Source organism: Notechis scutatus, chromosome 3, assembly GCF_049901735.1.
Source record: "Notechis scutatus isolate UNSWTSFEM ecotype Mainland chromosome 3, rNotScu1.2, whole genome shotgun sequence".
NCBI classification, from domain to species: Eukaryota; Metazoa; Chordata; class Lepidosauria; order Squamata; family Elapidae; genus Notechis; species Notechis scutatus.
The window spans coordinates 142,218,564-142,239,354 of NC_142011.1; the positions used below are offsets into that span (position 1 = coordinate 142,218,564).

At 36.8% G+C, this 20,791-nt stretch overlaps 1 protein-coding gene across 1 annotated transcript in view; it reads right to left on the reverse strand.

Annotated features, from left to right (window-relative positions):
- The window catches only part of LOC113418034 (uncharacterized), a 195,351-nt gene that overhangs the window by 107,969 nt on the left and 66,591 nt on the right, over positions 1–20,791 (reverse strand). Inside the window, exons 9-11 of the mRNA XM_087960075.1 lie at positions 12,893–13,147; positions 11,821–11,944; positions 5,968–6,056 (exon numbers count right to left, since the gene is read on the reverse strand). Of these exons, the coding sequence (XP_087816201.1) occupies positions 5,968–6,056; positions 11,821–11,944; positions 12,893–13,147 (468 nt within the window). The remainder of the gene's footprint in view (positions 1–5,967; positions 6,057–11,820; positions 11,945–12,892; positions 13,148–20,791) is intronic.

The following is a 20,791-nucleotide window of genomic DNA, read 5'->3' on the forward strand; positions in this document are numbered from 1 at the left end:
AATTTTAAAATGCTCCTTTTATTGCCTCAAGGTTCTAATTAAGTAAACCTTAGCTTGGTACATTTAAAACTTCTTTTTTTGGATTGTTTTCTTTTTGTACTTTCTATATAGGCACATCAATGCAAGAAATATGGAAAATACTTAAGATGCTACCAGTTCTCTTTGGCTTGAGGAATTAAACCAATCTATTATTTCAAGAAGATCTTAATGGGGTCAGCAATCAGAAAGATATCTAACATCTTCAGACTATTTTTTTAAATCAAAAAAGTAATAATCATAGGGGGGTTTCATAGGTAGTAGAAAAAAAACTTGTGTTGTAAAATGCCGTGTAAAATTTCCTTTAAATAAAACAATGTGAAAGGCATACAGTAGTTTGCCTTTGCTAAACTCTTTTTATAGCATTTTATAATTGACCACAATATGCTATAAAGTGCTAATTAGATGCCCTATCAACTATGAGATGATGGAAGATGAGTTAGAACAGCTGCACCAGAAATTGTAATTAAAATGAAAGTCTTACTGACAAGTCTGCAGACAATTATATACTGTATTCAAACATAGTTGTTTCTATTGACCATTTTACTGTAATAGTTTTAGAAGAGAGCCCCCAAAAGATTATCCCTATCCCTTCTATCATTCTCAAACTTCTCATGCTGAAGATTTGTCGCCTGTATCACAAAACAAACACCCCATTGAGTTAACAAATGATACAACTGGGGGGTTTAATGTTTTTTTCTACATGTAGGATATTTCTGTTGCTACAACCCTACCCAATAGAAACACGAGATTCCATAACTGATTTTTAAATCTATTATATCACCCTGTGAGGACTCCAAGTTGTCATCTGGTTTTATCCCATTTCCCTCAATTTGATGCTCTTCAGATGTATTCAGTTATAATTCCAATATGTCCTCATCCAAGGAGATTAGCAGTTCAGCACATTTCAAGGAAACAGATACTCTTAGATAGGAATTTAAGTTTCAAATAGGGAATCTGGATAAATTTCTGAATCTCTACTGAGGTCTCTATTTCCATATGGCAAAAAAAGTTTGCCTCCTAGCTTATGTCATCAGCTTCTATTACAGTCCTGACAGATTATTGATGAGAAAGCTTGGAAGGGAGTTACAGAATCAAAATGCAGAATCAGAATGCAGTCACTGGAAAAGCCCTCTTTGGCTAATATAATTTTCATTCTGCATTTGTGGTGCAGTGAAGTCAACTCTTTCCACTCTATGGTCTTAAACTTATCATAAGCACAGCCAACAATTCATAGGTTTCATCTTGACAAGCAGCCTGCCTATTTCTGTTCTCTGTTTATTCACTTTAGCTTGACAATATGGAGCTGAAGGCAAATATATGGATATTGCTCCTGCTTCAACTTCCAACTATGTTGGAAATTGGAATTGGAGAATTTATTAATAAAGTTGTAGACTGATCATAGTAACCTATTAAGAAATCCAGAGCCATCCATAGCAAACTGCAATGCCACCAAAATAACATGTGTACAGTGACATCATTGCACATATCCTGAAATTATGAATTTGTGTCCCCATGTATTTAAACTATTGCATTTGTATGATGTCATCATGCACGTGTCATCATCTATAACCACTTGTTTCCCTGTAGCCATCTATGAGATCATCCCCTATCTATTCTGTGAATTACCTAGCTCTGAGTTAAGGAAATAAATCCTTCATCATTTCTTTCCTATTTGTCACAAGTCTTCTGTTATTCTGACTTCCTGATACTTCAGTGCCTATCAGATTTTCAGCACATATAGAGCTAATTTACCTGCTTACAGAGAAGATGTCTGGTGGTAATGGCATCCACTACCTAGGCCATGAGCCAATGCCACCCATTGATATAGTTACATTGAAATTAGGGAGATACCTATCCAGTGAGTGAGATTTCCAAGAACCTTTAGAAAATCATTTGGGTCAAACAGTCTTCAAGTTGAACCCTTATAATAGGTTTACTACTATTCCTGCATAGGTGATGGATGCTATTAAAAGTACATTCTATCAATTCAATTGAATCAGAATAGAAATGGAAGGGAACTTGGTGGTCTTCTAGTCCAACCCTCTGCTCACACAGGAGACCATTTCAGACGTATGGCTTTCCAGTCTCTTCTTAAAAACTTCCAGTGACCCACAACTACTGAAGGCAAGTTGTTCCACTGGTTAATTGTCCTCACTACTAGAAAGTTTCTTCTTAATTCCAGGTTGCTTCTCTCCTTGATTAGTTTCCATCCATTGTTTCTTTCCTGTCCTCTGGTAGTTTGAAAAATAAGTTGATTGATTCCTTCTTCTTTGTGGCAGCCTCTCAAATATAGAAATACTGCCCCGAGTCCTTCTTTTCTCTAGACTAGCCATACCCAATTTCTGCAACTGTTCTTCATATGTTTTGGTCTCCAGGCTTTTATTCTCCCATTGTATTAATCTGGAGGAAGGACATCATTTGAAGTTCATTAAAAATCACAAGAATGCAAATCAACTCTTAATGGAAGACTACATAAAACTTTTTTATATAAGTTGTCTGCTTTGTGGTGCAGACCACTGATAGCCAGCTTGTCTGAATGAAGCTGTCCTTAGGTGTGGGTAGTAAGCATGTTCTTTATCTTTGAGCTTTGATTCTTCGAGCCCTCCAAGCCATTCTATGTTATCAATAAAACATCTTGTTTTCTTTGACTGGCAGGAGGTCTTTAATAGCTTAAGGAAATTGTGTCTGATGCTCTTAACTGGAGATGCCAGGGACTGAATTAAGAATATTACAAATGCAATACAAGTGCTGTCACATTGAATTTCAGCATTCTCTATATGTCTTTATTATAGTCAACTAACAAAAAGGCAACAAAAATAGAAAAACAATAGAAAGAATTTCAAGTACATCGTTCATAGGACATATTAAGATAACTTTGGAGCTTACTTTAGACATTCAAACCAATAATTCTCTATTCTAAACTACTGTTATAGAATATAAAGACAACACGATGTTAGTTTTTCATTAAAGGTGTTTTTAAAAATTATGAAAAAAGATTACTGGTTTATTCTTAATATTTTAGTTTGAAATATTGAAACTCTGAAGAGGGACTTATATTAAAAATATGGTCTAACACAGTGGTCACCAACCAGTGGGCTGGGGACCACTGGTGGTCCATGAGAAAATTTTGGTGGTCCGCAGAGAAATGTCAGCCCCAAAGCAATTAATCCAGGCTGTGTGGGAACACAAGGCTATGCCGCCCACATGGCCCACGGGAACACAAGGCTTGCATCACTTGCATTGCGAACAACATGAGGTAGCGAGGGGAGGGGGGAAAGGGCTGGGGGGGACTTGACCTACTCGCCCCATGTGCCTCGCCTGGCCACTGGGCTGCTTCTTTCTGCTTCTTTCTTCGTCTGCTTTTGGCTGCACGCAAGGAAATCAGAAAAAGTCTTTCTTTCTCTTCCCCAAACTCCACTAGAAATGAGTCTTTGGGGCAAGGCATCCTGCTCCAAGAGGCTGCACTGGCAAAGATTCATTTCTGGTGGAGTTTGGGGGAGACAAAGAGACTTCTGCTGCTTTCCTTGCATGAAGCCAAAAGTCTCTCTCCCCCCTCAAGAACAGAGCTGGAGACGGTATCTTGTGATCTCAAATAAAGAATGGTTGATTGGTAGAAAAACAGGGTGGGGAATTATCCTGCAGACTTTTTTGGAGATTTTCCCAGGATCTCTGGTCCGCGGGATTTAAAATTATGAGTTTGGTGGTCCCCGAGGTCCAAAAGGTTGGTGATCCCTGATCTAACATTTCTGGACAGTTTTTTTTTACCGCATTCAAGCAGTTCCCCTTTCCTGAATTTTTCTTTCTATGCAGATTGCTCACCTACAGAAGAAAGTATGATGGAATTGAACTCATCCCCCCAAAATTAAAGCATTAGTTAGCCTTCTGTACACCCATATATTTGAACAGAAACATCTTTACTCAACATCAGTATAGAAGAACTTCAACTCCAACAATTCCCCAGGCAGCATACTGATGAATATGGCAATTGAAGTCCACACATCTTGTAGTTACCAAGTTTGAAAAATACATGACTAGATCTTCTTTATGAGGTTAGTGCAGCCATTTTCTTTCTTTGCTTGAATTCAAATAAACTAATATAAGGCTAGTTGTTGTTTTGAGGGGGAAAATCATATACTGCGTAGCTCTCCCCTTCCTGCCTAACTTTTCCTATGACTCCACTACAAATTACAAGTACAACTAGGAGAGGGGGTAGAATGGGAGGGAGAGGGAGAGAGAGACAGAGACCTGATGTAAAAAGACAGTGAAATATGTAGAATAACACATAAGCATCATATTAAGTCTTATTAGTAAAGGTGTCCTGGGAGCAGGACTAAGCAACTGAAATGAAATGAAGACTAACAAGCCTGTGAATTTGTTTATTTATTTTTGCAAATTAGACAATACATATCCTATTGTGTTGCCATACTGCAGTAGGTTTGCAGAATATTTGCGGCATAAAAATCATATCTGTTTAAACCCATGTGCAAGTTTTCTAGCTATGAAGAACGAAGGGCACATATTCTTTTATTTTAACAAATGTCAGTGATCCTTTTGAAACACTGCCTCTAAGGATTTATTGATGGGAGAAGCCTCTGGGTTTTTTGTTTTTTTTCAGGTAATTACGTTTACATCATATATATAGCAGATACAAAGAAGCATGTTCCGTGCCAGAAGCCATACCTCTATTGAAATTGTATAAAATGGGAAGTGATATAAGGAAAGCCTGCTGTATTTTCGCAGCGTTTGCTTCATAAGTCAGCTATAAATGTCAACTCTCCTAAGATCTTTCCAGGTGATACCAAATGCATCATTTTCTTTTAGCCCTAAATACACATCACCGCAAATCAGCACCCACAATTCCAGCTTGCAAACCATACTTTACCAGCCATGTAGATTGGTTTATTGTAGCCTATAAATGCCACCTATTTCATATCACCTGCCAGATGTTAAAGATGGCTTGCACTGTGTTGCCAACTATGCTGCTTTGTTTCTCATTTTCTCATCAATTTTGGTTTGGCTTGTTTTTGCTGAGTATAGAAATTCACCAAACATAAGTTGTTTCTTCTTCTTTTCTTTACATCTTTCCTAAATCTATTCTTAAGCAGTAGTTTTGTATATAAGTAGTCCTCATTTAGTAACCACAATTGGGACAAACAGCTCAGTTGTTAAGTGAAATAGTCACTAAGTGAAATCACAACTGTGACTATGATCTTACTTCAGGTTTTCTTTACTTTACATACTTGTGAAGATCCTAAATGCAAGCATTGGTGGCAAAGTTGTTTTTTCATCACTGTTGTAACTTGCTAAAGTGGCAATCACTAAACAAGGACTACTAGGAGTTTTAAACAGTGACTTTAAAAAGAAGCACACGGGAATTTATAAAGCCTTGTAAGAATTAAGACTGCTGCATTTGTTCAGTGACATTACTGATTACTAGAAAGAGACTATACACCGTAGAACAATTTAGAGAAAATTATTTTGAATATCCATAGTTTCATCCTTATTGTCTCCTGATGAAGCTATACACGTCTGAAATCTTATACTGCCACGATTCCAGCTTAGATATTATGACAGTTAATATAATTAATATATACCTTTTGTGTGCTTCTTTTAATGCATACATATTTTTTCTGTACATCAACTTTTCCTAATATAATTCATTTTTAATCTTTGTCACTGTCTGTCTGTTTTGTGTGCATATGTCACCACATATAATTTCAGCTTCTCCCTGACCTACCAGATGTGTGAAATTGTTGTTGCTGTTACTGTTTTCATACGTTAAAGAAATATGCAGAATCATTCTAGTTAGCAAAATGTTAGCAAATTATCCACCATATTGAAAGTTCTGACCTGCTGGAAATTATCCATGAGGGCATTTGTTATTTTCCTCTTAATTTGTTCTAATATGCACCATTTCCCACCTCTCACCGTGTTAAACCGCTTCCTCACGTCCTTTTCAGCACTGGGAATACTTCCCTCATGAGTGTCAGAATCTCTCCGAGAGGTCAGAGGTTGCCCTGTGAAGGAAATGACAACCTGTGAAATGTGAAAGAACAATTCCTTCCACATGTTTCTATGCTCCGGGAACAGCAAAGTACTGTCAGCCGGCATCACTTTGGGATGGGCCAGGTCGCTGCAAAACGGTTCTGTCGAAATACGTTTCCCATTAACAACTTGCAGAGTTGTTTAAAGCCTCTTTTTTTAACCTTTTGTCCAGCAGATCTGAACGTTGCTTACTGAAGCCAAATGGGAAGCAATTCTGCAACTGGATGTCTTCCAGAGACCTTTGACATCAGGAGACCAACAGATCGGAGAATGGGAATGTCCACCTGAATTGAGGCTGATATTTATCTTCTACATATCCAATGAAAGTTCATTAAATACTCTTTTTCTGTCGCAATGGGACTAGAATTGCATTAGGCATTTACAAAGCATGATCTTGGGTTTGAGTTGCATGGGAGAACAACAAATAAACCAGGATCACACGGCATGTTTATTATTTTTGTTTGATGTCTTTCTGTTTAATGTTAACACGTCCTCTCTTGTTATTTAGGATCCACTATGTGATAAATTAAACAATGAAACATATTTAGATATTCAGTAAAATGCATGGAAGAGGCATATGGATATACAGAGAAACATATTCATTATAAAATAGAGATTCTAGTAATGATTATAGAATCATTATTATAGAAGATTTCTCTGCCCTTCCCAATCCCAAATAGCAGACATACTGATGTCCAAATTGCTCATGAGATTCCAGGCATAGAAAGCATCCCAAGTCAACTGCTTTACATTGAGTAAACTGTAGGTCTTGAGACAAAGGTGGAGTAGTAAAGGTAATAGGTTAGTAATATTGCCATTCTTTCTACCACAGGCCTGGGAAGTCTAAAGACTTCAATCAGATTCTAGACAGCCATATTGTATGACAGTGGTGAAAGGACTTCAGTAGGCAGTAGGCTGGCCCAGAATCAAAATTTGCTTAGGTCACCTATGCCCTTTCTTTTAACACTCTTTTTAATTGTTCTTATTTGTATTCTTCCCCCAACCCTATCTTTCCCTTCTCTTTTTCCCTATGATACCTTAGTTTTTCCTGAGGAATTTGGATAGAAAGGGATCCATCACTCCTATTTGGAAACTGGATTGTTTTCAAAACTCTACATTACATGATGGTTACAGTGTTTTTAGGGCTACAAATTGCTTACTGCATTCTAGAAGGATCCATATCTGAGTGCAGTTCAAAAGAACAATGCCCAGAACCAAAGTATTAGCCCATAAAGCACATAAATGAAGGTCTTGATTTGCCTCAAAGGTGCCCTCCTGAAGTAATTCTGGCACCATACCATGGAAACCATCCCCATATCTCTAACACAGTGACCCTGCCTCTACTCCTATGTGCACAATGTATCAAAAGATGTCCTATTTTCTTCATTTACCTCCCTCTGAAAAGTTCTTACAGCAGAGAAGTTGTCTATATAAACATGTCACATCCACCATAATGAGGTACATTTCATTAATGTTGTATTGACCTGTTCATGTCTCTGCTAATTTATTAAACAAAATGAGTTTGTGGATTGCTACAGTCTGACAAATGACATTAAACTAGCCTGTTGACTTTCTTCTGATTCTCTTTAAAAAAAAAACTGTTAGTGCCTACTTAATTGCATAAAATAGTTTTAGATTTCAACAGGAAGGAACCAGGTAGTGATGCATCTGACAGTTATGTGATTTATGTCCCAATAAATAGATCATACTACCAAATGGAACCTAAATTTGAGCTCAAAAGGTGCCAGGACTTCAAAGCACGTGTCAAATGGATTGTTCAAATGTCACTCCTCCCCACCTCCCACTGAAACATATGACATTACTTTTCTGAAGTAAATTCCCCCAGTCAGAGCTCATGGGAACCCATGGGAGCATGGGTGAGCTGCTGATGTCTTTCACAACAAAACATCTGCTACTAGGACCAGGTTTGAAGGCTTTGATGCCTCTAAGCAGAAAGATTTCCTTCAGAATTCATAGCATCTTGATAAGAGCTATGCTTCATAAGAACTGCTACCTTAATAGGACTGTTGTTTTTACATGGATAATAGATTGTATTTGTCTTTAAACAGGATAACTGGTACTAAACAGAAAACAAGCTGGTTTTAGGAGATCATGTGCATTCAGTGTTATGAAAGAGACCTTGCTTTAGGATTTTATTTCAAAGGATTAAAAAATGAAATATGGGTAAAGTTCTTATTATTTAGTTACTAGCTGGCCAATGAGCAGATAAAACGCCTTGTTTTTCATCACACAATCATCAGCAGTGCCCGTGATATTCCATGCTTTATAGCATTAGTGTAGTGTAATCTAGTGTAGACAATGTAGATCAGTAGAGCATACATGTTTCTTCATATAGAAATTTAAACCAAGTTCAAGCAGCAATTCATAGCAGGCAATTCAGACTACCTTTTCCCATCATACTGAAAAACAGCATCAAAAGTGAACACTTGGAAAACTCTGAATTGGTATAATAGCTGATCTGGCTGTTAAAAGGGCCATCAAATGGGGGTTGAACTCTTATTAGCTATATGAATATAAATCTGCAATTTAAAGTTGTCCTCAATAGACATTTCAGTGATCTTTTTCCTCCTGTCCATCTACCTCTTTCCTCCAGTTTTCTTTTCCCCATTTTTGCCAAGCACAGTCATTTTTTTTCTAGCCCCACATCATCTAGTAGAACCTTATGCCTAATATGTGAGTCTCTGCTTGATTACTCTGCTTGAGTGTTGCTTACTATTGGAATTAGTTCTTATCAGAAGTCAGTACAGCAGGACTTCTTCCAGTAGATGGTACCCATAGTACCTTGTACTCTGTAAATTATCTTTGTTCTGTTGTTCTTTCTCAAAATCTAGGTTTCAGAGTCATACTTGACCAATAGAAAAAACTATTGCCTTAACTATTCTGAACTTTGGAGTACTGTTTTTTGAACAATCAATCTTCCCTTTATTTTTCTGTCCATTTGAATCTTCAACCCAAGAAAACAAAGCTATCTACCACTTTTGCTGTCAGGTGTAAGTTCATTAGGGATGGTGGTGGATATTAGCTTGCCTTTATAATAACTGACATTTTTTCCACTTTCCTTTTATAGATTTTTAATAACCTCTTCTACATCTTCTTTCATTTCAGCTCCCACAGTAGTATTATTTGCACATTTCTCTTTTAGTGTTTCAACCTTCCATTACCATCTCTTGCAGTCATGCCATTCTTCAAATATTTTCAATATTGGACAATATTAATCAAATGATGGACAATATACAACTAGACTGACACTATGGGTGATGTCATTCAGCATTATCTGGGGTTCACAGATTCCATACCCTGGAATTAATGACTGAATATTAATGACCTTGGGAAATGGGAGATTTGTCTTCCAATCAGAAACCCTAGATCGTCACTCATTCTGGCTGGAGAATTCTGGCCTTGACGTCCACACATCTTAAAAGTTGCCAAGGTTGAATGTAACTTAGAATTAAAACTGTGCTTTCAAGACAAGCTACAGTTTGTAAAATCTCATATACTGATTAGTCTCTCATTATTAGAGTGTTTCAATGAGTCTTCTTAAGGCACAGACTTCATTGTCATTTAGGTTTGTCTATTTTCTAGCTTGCATTTCAACATTAGCGTCACTTTAGCACAATTTTATGTTGTGTCCCAACCAAATAAATAGAGTATTTATGCAACCTATCAGTTTGCTGCAGATCATAAATGTATTTGTTCTGTTGGAAAGAAAAAGCTGTAAGGTTTACCACGTGTTTTCTAGTTCCCTAAGGTTTGCTCCTTTAATTGTAAATAGCCAGAAAGTCATCAAGCTAACGTTTAATAAACTTTTAATTTGAAATGGATTGCCACATGTTGTGTTTGTTTGCCCATTATTAAATCTCTTAGCAACATATCACTAGCAGAAACAGCATACTGTAGCATTGAACTGATATATATTAGAAAACAAACCCACAGGGGATATTAACAGCTAATAATATCTTTTTAAAAAGCTCCAAGTAAATAAATAAATACAAATGACACAGAGAATTATTCTTAGAGATATTGGGGAAGATTGGGGGAAGTAGAGTTTCAATTATTCAACTGTATATCCAGTAGGTTTATTTTTTTTAAAAAAAGTGGGAAATGAGCATATTCATTTAACAGTGCATAACTCACTTATGATTCTTTGCATCTACCCCTATCTATTAATATGGCACACACACACACACACACACACACACACACACACACACAAATATGGTATTCAGTTTTGTTCGGGTATTTTCCCACATCATTATAGTTGTGCTTTTAAAGTTGTAGCGACGTTTCGGCAGAATCTCATCTGCTATCATCAGGCTTGTGTATTGCGTTCGTCTTGGATACACAAGCCTGATGATGGCAGATGAGATTCTGCCGAAACATCTCTACAACTTTAAAAGCACAACTATAATGATGTGGGAAAATACCCGAACAAAGCTGAATACATACATATAAATACCTGTGAAAACTTAAGAAAACGTATGTATGTATGTATGTATGTATGTATGTATGTATGCATGTATGTATATATGTATCTATATCTATATCTATCTATCTGTCTGTCTGTCTGTCTGTCTATCTATCTATCTATCTATCTATCTATCTATCTATCTATCTATCTATCTATCTATCTATCTATCTATTCCCAAGGAGGTATCATATTCAAATCAGTGTTTACAACAATCCATCTATTAAATTAAGTTTACAAAGAATGAAGAGTGGGACATATACTGCCCTGTTTTTTTTCTGGTTCCTAATACATTGTTTGGCATTGTTTGGTAATTTAGAATGATGTATCAATTGTAAGGTTATAGATCTTGTAAAGGCATCACAGAATCTTTAATATCCTTTTAAGTCTCCCCTGTGAGGTTGGAATGGCATTTCAGGATCCTTAAGACATTTTAAATTTTACGGAGACATCTGAGAGGATAAATCTAATATCAAAAACTCCTCCGTGCTCCTTGGAGTTTCAGAGGTCAGATTTTTTTTCCCAGTAGGAAAGGATGTACTGAGAAAATACTTTGGATTTGTTAGGTCCAAACCCATCAGCTAGACAAACATTTAACATAAGAAATAACTAGGGGTGGGATTCAACCAGTGTAACAACTGGTTCAGTGAGTGCGTGTGCACACGTGCTTCCAATACTAACTTTCTACAGCAGCCCCAGTCAGTAAACAGCTGAGGAATGGCAATCTGCTGTGCTGCGTGACTCAGCTGAGCTTCAAAAGACAGAAATAAAGGACAGCATAGGGCAGGGATGCGTGGGTGGGGCCAAGCGAGCACCAGAATGACCAGTTCACCCGGTAGCAATGTAGGTAGACTGGCTGAAGCGACACGGGTAGACTGGGCTGAAACGGTAGAATCTCACCCCTGGATATAACTTGTGCTACCTCTAGCATTGATATAGACAATTTCTCTCCCCAGATAAGAGAGTGATAGGTTTTCCTTGCTCATATCAGCAAGACTTTAGATTTCAAAAGGTTTATCGCTTCCATAAATGATTAAAACAACAACAAATTGCTTCCATAATTGGATTCTTCCAGATGTGTTAAGATAATAACACTCATAACTGTGCCATATAGGTAGAACAAGGCTGGGAAGATGACTATACAATAAGATGCTGAATGATTTTTTAAATTTAATGAATGTAAACAAAGAACATGTTAAACAGTATCATAGTAGACAGGAACTTTTTTAGTATGTCATTTCACAACCCACCTATGATTTCCTTTGAAATCCCATCCTTCTCAGCAGTACTTGAATATTGAAGAATTTTTGAAGACGGCTGAAGGCCCACTTCATATTTATACTCTTCATTTGAATACCATGGAAGTTTAATTATCTGATAAGAGAAAACATTTTTATATGAATAGGTCAGCCATATGCAAAATTATTCTGCTAATATTCTCAAAGGTTCAATCAAAAGGGTAAATCTGGGATTCTTTGGGAACACCCACCACATGGGTCCACCAGTTATTAGCTATTTCTTAATTCCTGTAATTTGTGTCCTAAGTGCTCTCAGTGTGCAGTGCAATAATTTAAAAACACAACTGTCTATCAATTTGTGAATCCAAGGATTCAATTATTCCCCACAGCCATAATCCTCAATGGACCCTCTAAGCTGACTTTGAAGTTCAAATATGAAAGTAAATTTTAAGTCATACAGTTTTTAACATTACTTTATAGTTAAATATATCCAATTCATACATATTTTTAACAGTTTAATTTCTGAACAGAATTCCAGTCCTTTGTATAAAGGTAGAGAGAAATCTAGTTCCAAGGCATATCAATCTCTTTTTTCATTACCACCATTCATATAAGCTTTACTTCATCCATATATATATATATATATATATATATATATATATATATATATATATATATATATATATATATATATATATATATATATATATATATATATATATAAATTATAGTAAGACAAGTAGAAATAGAATCTGCAATTAAACACAGATGTAGCACCATTATTATTATTTTGGTTTATGTTGTTTTTTGGAAGAAGTAAGGAGAATTTTTAAAAAATTGATTAAAAGTTAAACGGATAATGAGCAAGTAGTGGAATAATAAATCCAGAATATCATAAAGATGACTATATTTTAGATATCACTACAATGACACTTACAATGTCATATTATCCACTTTCTAAACAACAAATGGACCTATTGAACTTTAAGTAAAAATGCTTGATTAACACAGTGTAAATCATTAGCAAAAAAACATGAACAATATATTAAATTAAGATGTATCATTCTGAAGACATTACACCTACCTGAAAATAAAGATTGCATAGCCAGTGATCCAAATCAGAAGAAATCAACTTTTCAATTTTTTGGAATCTATCAATTCTGGAATCATAATGACCTCTGAGAAGAGGACACTTGAACTTCCCATCCACGATTTCCAAATTATTATTACATAAAGGAAAAACTCCCCAGCCCACAACTCTGCCAGAAGTTCCTTGAAGAAGAAACAGCTCAAAAAGAAGTATTTCTCCAGGCTTCCCATTCTTTCTAACTGGAACATCCTAAGAGAAAAGAGAAAAATCACCCATATAATTCACCAGCATCACTGCATTGATGCAACACTGGTTTCAACATTTGCCTTCCTGATGATCTCACCTGACATCTGTGGCTGTTAGTAGAAGAACTAGTTAGACCAGGGGTGTCGAATTCAATTTCATTGATGGCCGCATCAGGGCTGTGGTTGACCACAGGGGGGAGGGGGAGGGGGAGGGGGCATGGCTGACTGGGTGGTTGTGGCCAACTGGGTGGGCATGGCCAGCTTGACTCCACTCCCCAAACTGCTGGCATGTTTCCTCTTCACAATGGGTAGACTGGGCCAGGCCACGCTGGCCTGATATTTCCTCTTCGCATTGGGTAGACTGGGCCGAAGCAACGTAAGTAGTCTGGGCTGAAGCGACATGGGTAGACTTGGCTGAAGCAATGCGGGCTGGCCCCTTACATTTTCCAGTATGGCCCATGGGCCAGATCCAACCACATTATAGGCCGGGCCGGACCGCGGGCCTTGAATTTGACACCCCTGAGTTAGACTAAACAGTGGTGATGGGATGGTTGTAGTTCAGCAAACTTCCCACCATTTTTATTTTTTATTTTCTTTTATCACTTTGGGTGTTGAATGGTAGATTCAGAACTTTAGTTCTTGCACTTCTCCTGGCTTCAACCATTGTTATTTGATGCTGCTGTAGCATGTCTTTGGTGTTGTCTTTCCATCTTCTTCTGGGTCTGTCTCATGCTCTTTGACCTTCTTCTCTTTTTATATATGCTTTATATGGTACGGAATCCTCAGACATTCTCTCCAGATGGGCAAACCACTTTATTTACTGCCTTTGAATGTAGTTTTATGCCTTTGAATATTGGTTTTATTCCAGTTCTTTCCCTTATAATCTCATTCCTTATTCTATTACCTTCTAGTCACTCCAGCAACTTTCCTCAAACATCTCATTAATTTTCGTTGTAAGTGTCCATGTTTGGCACTGGTAACATAAGGTGGATATTAATATGCTTTGTACGAGATGTTTCTTCATACTAATCAGTACTGCCTTTTATTGTAGGAATGAAGTTAGCTGTTCATCTTCAGTAAACCTTGTAAATGTTGTTCAACTCTGTTACTTGTTTTCCTCTGTTACTTGTTGTACTTCAACTCTGATACTTATTTTCCTTCTATTACTATGTTTAGGATGTACTTTTCTCTTTCGGTTACCATTACTGTGTACTTTCTTTATTAATTCTTTCTTTACTAAATACTAATTCTCATATTATTTGCCTTACATTCTTGGTTCATGGGCATGAGATGTTTTTCCAATTGTTGTTGTTGTCCCACCATTTCTGGCCATTTAACTTAGCATATTGCATGAATCAGACGTCAACCTTATAGATGGCACAGATTAAGAAAAAGGCACCAAGTAGAACTAAAACTACTGTGCTTTTATTAGGATAGAAAAGTAATTTTATTAAAATTACTATTAAAACTAACAGTTTTTTTTTAAAAAAAAAAAAAAACCGAATCCTGCAAGTGTGAATGTGCCAGCCTTCCTCCTGCTTTTATCTACATGAGAATTGTAGGGAAAGGCTCTCTGAGGCATTTTTGCAAATTACTTTCTTGGCCCCGGCTCAAATTTTGTTTATCTGATTGCTGTCTTGGGAGTAGGTCTTCTCTTCGTCCTTCAAGGCCACCCTTCAAGGTCTTCTTTACTAAATCAGGTCATCATTAAACCATAATGTCTTTTATTTGTGGGGGAGCATATGCTCCCAGCATAATATGTGAACATAGGAAATGTATTTTGTTAAGCCAACCAAATTCTATAAAAAGCAAGGGAGTGGAATGAATGAAGGTTTCTATATCAAGCCCATTACAAAGCATTAAAATAATTCCTTCTTTTAAATATAATCCTATAAAATAAGCTATTTTTGACATTTCTCCTTTCTAAGGAGAACCACAAAGCCCATTTGATTTGCAATGCATCACCAATTTTTTTTTTAAGAACATAGGGAAAAAATAATAATAGTAGTGGGAAGAACAAAACAAGAAAGGGGAGAAATATGAATTAGTTTAAACTTTCAAATTCAGAAGTGGATTTGAGGAGACACAGGTGAAGTCGGCTGATTCGAAGGCTGAACTAGGCTCATTTCCAAGCTTAGCAATATATGATAAATTGAAACATGCAACATCAGTTAAGCTATCTAGTAGAAAGAAAAAAGAAAGTGATTTGTTAACTGGTAGTAACAGTTACCTCTTTATATACAGGAACATGAAACATAAGGAAACATGGGGAGGGTAATCAATTACTTGATCAATCACAACAGATCCCACCTCCCCCCACTCTGCTCCCAGGCCTTCCATGGGTCCTTAGGTTTTAATGTTTGATTTTTAACTATGTTTTAATTGTATATGTATAGACATATTTTTCTGATTGTAAGCTACCCAGAGTTACCCTATGGTAAGATGGGCAGAAAAAACATTTTATAAATAAATAAATAAAATAAAATAAATACAACCTGACTGCTCTTTGTGGTAATCATTGTTCAATTTCTGCCTGCCAAGTTTTTATTTGTATGCCTTTTTGGATTACTTGGATGAACTTTTGACTGGATAAGATTGATCTCTCTTGGGTCATTTCCAACCTTGTGCTTGCTCTCTTAGGAATATCTGAAAAGTAACTTTTGTGTTTTATTCTTTATGCAAAGTGTCTCAGCAAACATGGTTCCTATCAATGGGGAATCTGAACTGAAACTTTTAACTTCTGCCTCTAAAGATCAGTTGCTCCAACTATGTGTCATAATTTATTATCTTCAAACAGGACCAAACATAAGCCTGAAATGCAACAATTGGAGTTTTTGTGCATTACTGTCATTGGTAGCCTCTATATCACCACTAATGAAATAGTCAATTCTACGTAATAGTCATAGAGGATGGTAACTACATCACAAAGTCTGCAACCCAAAACAAAACAATACTGTATTGGAGATAGTTACCTATCCATCTGCATATATAATATAGTACCATGAATGTTGCTTTATAAGCAGGAAGAGTCAGGATTTCATTCCTCTCAGTTCTGAAGTTCATAGTCTGATTACGTTTATAGAATGATTAAAAACAGAGGGAACTATTTGTATGGCAACCTACTTCTAGCAAAGAAGGTTAAATACATGCATTCTGTTTAATCATTTCAGTTATCCTTAATGTGAGCATTTGATAAAGACCAACAACAGAGATAATAAACACAAAAGAAATCTATCTCTATCCTCTATCTATCATAATTTTAGTTTTGTGCATTTAATAATTTTAAAACCTTTAATAATAGTAATATCAATCCTTATTGTATATATTATTTTTAGCTTTGCTGTACACTATCCAGAGTCATTCCTTGGCCATATAAACATGAGTAAATAGATAATAAATAAATGTTACTGCATTTCAGAATTTATGACTGCAAATACTTTGTCTGAAAAAGGTGGCTATATATTCATGAATAGAGCCACTGGAAGCAAAATGCCTATCTGAGATCCATCCTCTTGTTTTTGGTTGACACGTCCTTGCTAAGAAATGTAATCCCATTGATGTAATTTTACTTGCATCTTTTTCATTTTGGAAACCGTTCCAATTTTTTTCTAAAGAATTCATGTGAAATTTGGAAATTCCACATGAAGTTTGGAAATTGTAACAAAGTACTGATAAGGAAGAAAAGCATTTCAAGGTTTCTTTTTTCTTTCTTTCTTTCTCTTTGAAATTATAAACAACATCACTCTTAAATATCTGCCCACTTTACAGAAATGATTGTGTTTAAAATGAAACAAAAGCATCTACTGACAATGCCATAACCCTGCGACAAGTGCCATTATACCACTGATAGTAACTGATTCATTTCAGCTTGATTTGCATTTTTATAGGAAATAAAACCTATGGGGGTTTATAAATATTATTTAACAATTAAGAGTGAAATGACCTCCTCTTCTCCATTTGGTTCCTTGAATCTTTGATTTGTACAGAACAAGCTCAATTTAAAATTAAAGAGATTTTTTTTTCATTGGAGATAAATTGCTGGATGCTCACTTGTCCAGAAACAGGATTTTTCAGTTTAGAGGCATTTATTTAATTACATTAAATAAGCTAGATAGTATATGCAGTCAGAAAAGTTACTGCTGCTGCTATTTTCATCTTACAAAGAAGACAGAGTATTGGTCTTTTACTTTTACCTCATAAAATCCTATAGTTGCAAATGTACTTTAACTTCTATGCAATTTTGTACACACTTTTGAAAAGGACTGCAAAGTTTGGCAAAGTGGGAACATTCACAAATAGTCATGTTCCGGTTTCTGTATAGGTTTTAGGGCACATAAGTTTGATAAGTCAGCATCAAAGTGATAACTATTGTTTTTCCCATCCGTACACAGAAATCACACCCTATACTATGCTCACTAAGAATGGCAAGAATGGGACACAGTACACAGAACTGCTACTTGAGGCCGTGTCCATATGCTCCAATATGTCATGCTTTGGAAAGCATTCCTATCTGAATTTGTCCAAAAAATGAGATGCCATTAGCAGAAGCCATGAACTTGCAAACATGTGGTCTTTTGTTCAATTACTGCCTCTCCTATATTTTAGCTTCTTTGTCTCCCCCACCAAACTATCTAATTCTTAGTTTTTATTTAGAAAATTAATATGCCACCCACTCCGTTAATAGCTCTGGTTGACTTATAAAGGAAGAATAAGAATTCCCATAAAACCAATATAAAATGCATAACAGATGGAGAAGTTTTTAGAACAAAAACCAATTCAAACGTTAGCTTTACAAAGCCTCGATAATTACGTATGGGGCTTTCAACTGCAGTGTGAAGTCAGCTTGTTTAAAGTCCAGTGAGATTTTTTTTCTTCACAATATAGGCCTCACAGTGGAGAAAGCCAAATTGGTGATTGGATAATAAATGTATCCATGGCAGGATCTATAAAAGGATGTGAGTATATTGAACAATAAACAGACCTGTAAGGCTTTATTTTCACATCTTGTGTTCAGAACCAACCAGTGAGGTAATGTAGGATATCAGAGACAAACTGTTCATAACTTAGGATGAGGCATTCCAGGCCAGCTATAATGTTCAGGCAAACTGGTTGTTAAATTACCCATCCCCCGCTATCCAAGTGGATCCTGGGTGCTGTGCTGTGCTGCAGTGGAGAACAGGCAACGGAGCAGCCGGCGCAATGGAAGCAGAAGACTGCTTTCCCTCTTTTTCTTCCTGCTTGTCCTCCTTTCCTCACGAGGGGTAATTTAACAACCGGTTCACCCAGGGTCAGGTTGGCCATTGCGGGAGCCTCATCTCGCATATGCGACAGAGCTGGAGGATAGGGATGGGCCATACCTCCCACAACAGCCATCCTGACTCTGGGCAAACCGGTTGTTAAATTATTTGAATCTCACCACTGAACATAACCATTTTTCCCTTTAAATTGATGTGAATTGCATTTGCAAAAAAAGTGATGCTGATAGAAGAAAATATTGGTAGCTCAGGGTTGAGCTGTTGGGTCCTTGGTTCTCTCTGAGCTTAGTGGGTTTCTTGCAAATATTTCTTTACCAAACTAGGTAACATCATCAGAACTAGCCTGATGATGTTACCTAGTTTGGTAAAGAAATGTCTTCAAGAAAACTGTCAGCCTTGGAAGCCATATTTCACTTGGAAACTTCGAGGCTGCCACATTTAGTGCCTGGGGATTTGGGAGGGGGGATTTCATAGAGAGGTGGAAGATTAGACTCAACAACATTCTTTCTTGGGAAGTCAAGGACATGTCACCCTGAACCTGGAGAGGAGTGTATGGAGGAATGTCTCTAGTTGAGACGACGTTTTGATTGGGCCATGTGATGGACTGATGGGCGCAGGGGATGGATCTTTGAATTTCTTTTGGGGAGGGAAAATCCAGAACTCTCAGATTCAGGTTTTCCCAGATGTGCCAATGTGACAACTCTAATAAAATGGAACTTGGAGGAAATACTTGTCTCGGAGTTTATTGGTTTGGAGTTTGTTAGTTGGAACTTGGACATGACCAAGCTCAGAAAGCACCAAGGACTCCATAAAAAGACGTGATCTGAGCAATCACTGGCAGGTCAGAATCACTGGAGCTTCTTCATAAGTCAAGTAGGGAGACATCACAGCTTGGTCTCATACAGTTGAATGTGAATAATCAAGAGCTGTGGTGGTCCAGTGGTTAGAATGCAGTACTGCAGGCTACTTTTGCTGATCACCGGTTGCCAGCAGTTTGGCAGTCCAGGTGTCACTGGCTCAAGATTGACTCAGCCTTCCATCTGCCGAGGTCAGTAAAATGAGGATCCAGATTGTTGGGGGCAATAGGCTGACTCTGTAAACCGCTTAGAGAGGGCTGTAAAGCATTGGGAAGTGGTATATAAGTGCTATTGCTATTGCTATCTGACACCAGATCTGTCTTTAACAAAATAAGGAACAGAGGGAAATTGACTCAACCAAAACTGTGCAACTTTTAGCTCTTTACAAAGAGTGATTGGATGAAAGAAGTGCAGGACATTGAACACTGATGACTGTATAACTAGAATTTGTATTGGGTGGCAGGTTGCTGGATCTTTTTGTAGTGGCTTCTTAGCTTTTCTACAGCAAATGTTCCAGTCAAATTTGCCAGAAAGAAGTCTGATAGGATATGATATGCTTGTAGCGATTCATATTATATACCCTCTTCCACCAGGGCCAAGCAATGAAACTGTTCCAGACAAATGTTCGTTGACAATGCAGTAGGCGGATACTGCATTATCATATCAAGCCAAGCATGAATCCAAACACTGGTTTTCTTTCTTCTTTTTTTAGAAGTAGATAAACCATTTGGATTAAATCAAATGGCTGCTTTATGATTAAGTTTTTTTGTTTTGTTTTTGTGCCTTCAAGTCAATATTGACTCCTGGTGCCTGCTTTTTTTTCAGAAGTGGTTTACCAGTTCCTGCTTCCTAAGGCTAAGAGAAAGTAACTGGCCCAAGGCCACCCAGATGGATTAGAATTCATGGCTTGCTAGTTTCTAGGCTAGTGCCTTAATCACTACACCAAACCAATTTTCTGATAAGTTTATTCATGTTTTAAAAATTTTTTGCAAGTTCTACAGCAACTGAGATTAAAGAGAAACAATTTTGTCCTGTTTTCTTGCACTCTATAGTGCCCTATTTACTTGAATTAAAACACAATGAGCTAAAAACCTCTCTTGATACTTTTTCAGAAATCAACTGCAGTATATTAGTTTTGTTGTTCATATATTTTACTTCCCCATATGGCACTGCATTTCAGCATCAATACTCAAGAGAGTGAATGAGATGTGTTTGAATGTTTCAAATTAGCAGGTTCAGTTTAGGGATTTTTCTCTAAAACATGCTACCAAAAAAGTTCAACTTGCTCTTGGGTTTATCACTGTTTTTAAAATGAGAGATAAATCTTTACTTTCTTCTTTGTTTTTTTTCCCCTAGAGTTGAACTTTGGAGAATACTGCACAGAGCCTATTACTTTTACAATCCCAAAATGACAAAGCCCCAGTACACATAAAGATACGATTTTGAACATCTGCTGTTCAATTAGATCAGCATCTATCAAATCCCAAATCAATACAGCATAAGAGTGCAATCAAATTCCAATATTACTGGATTTAT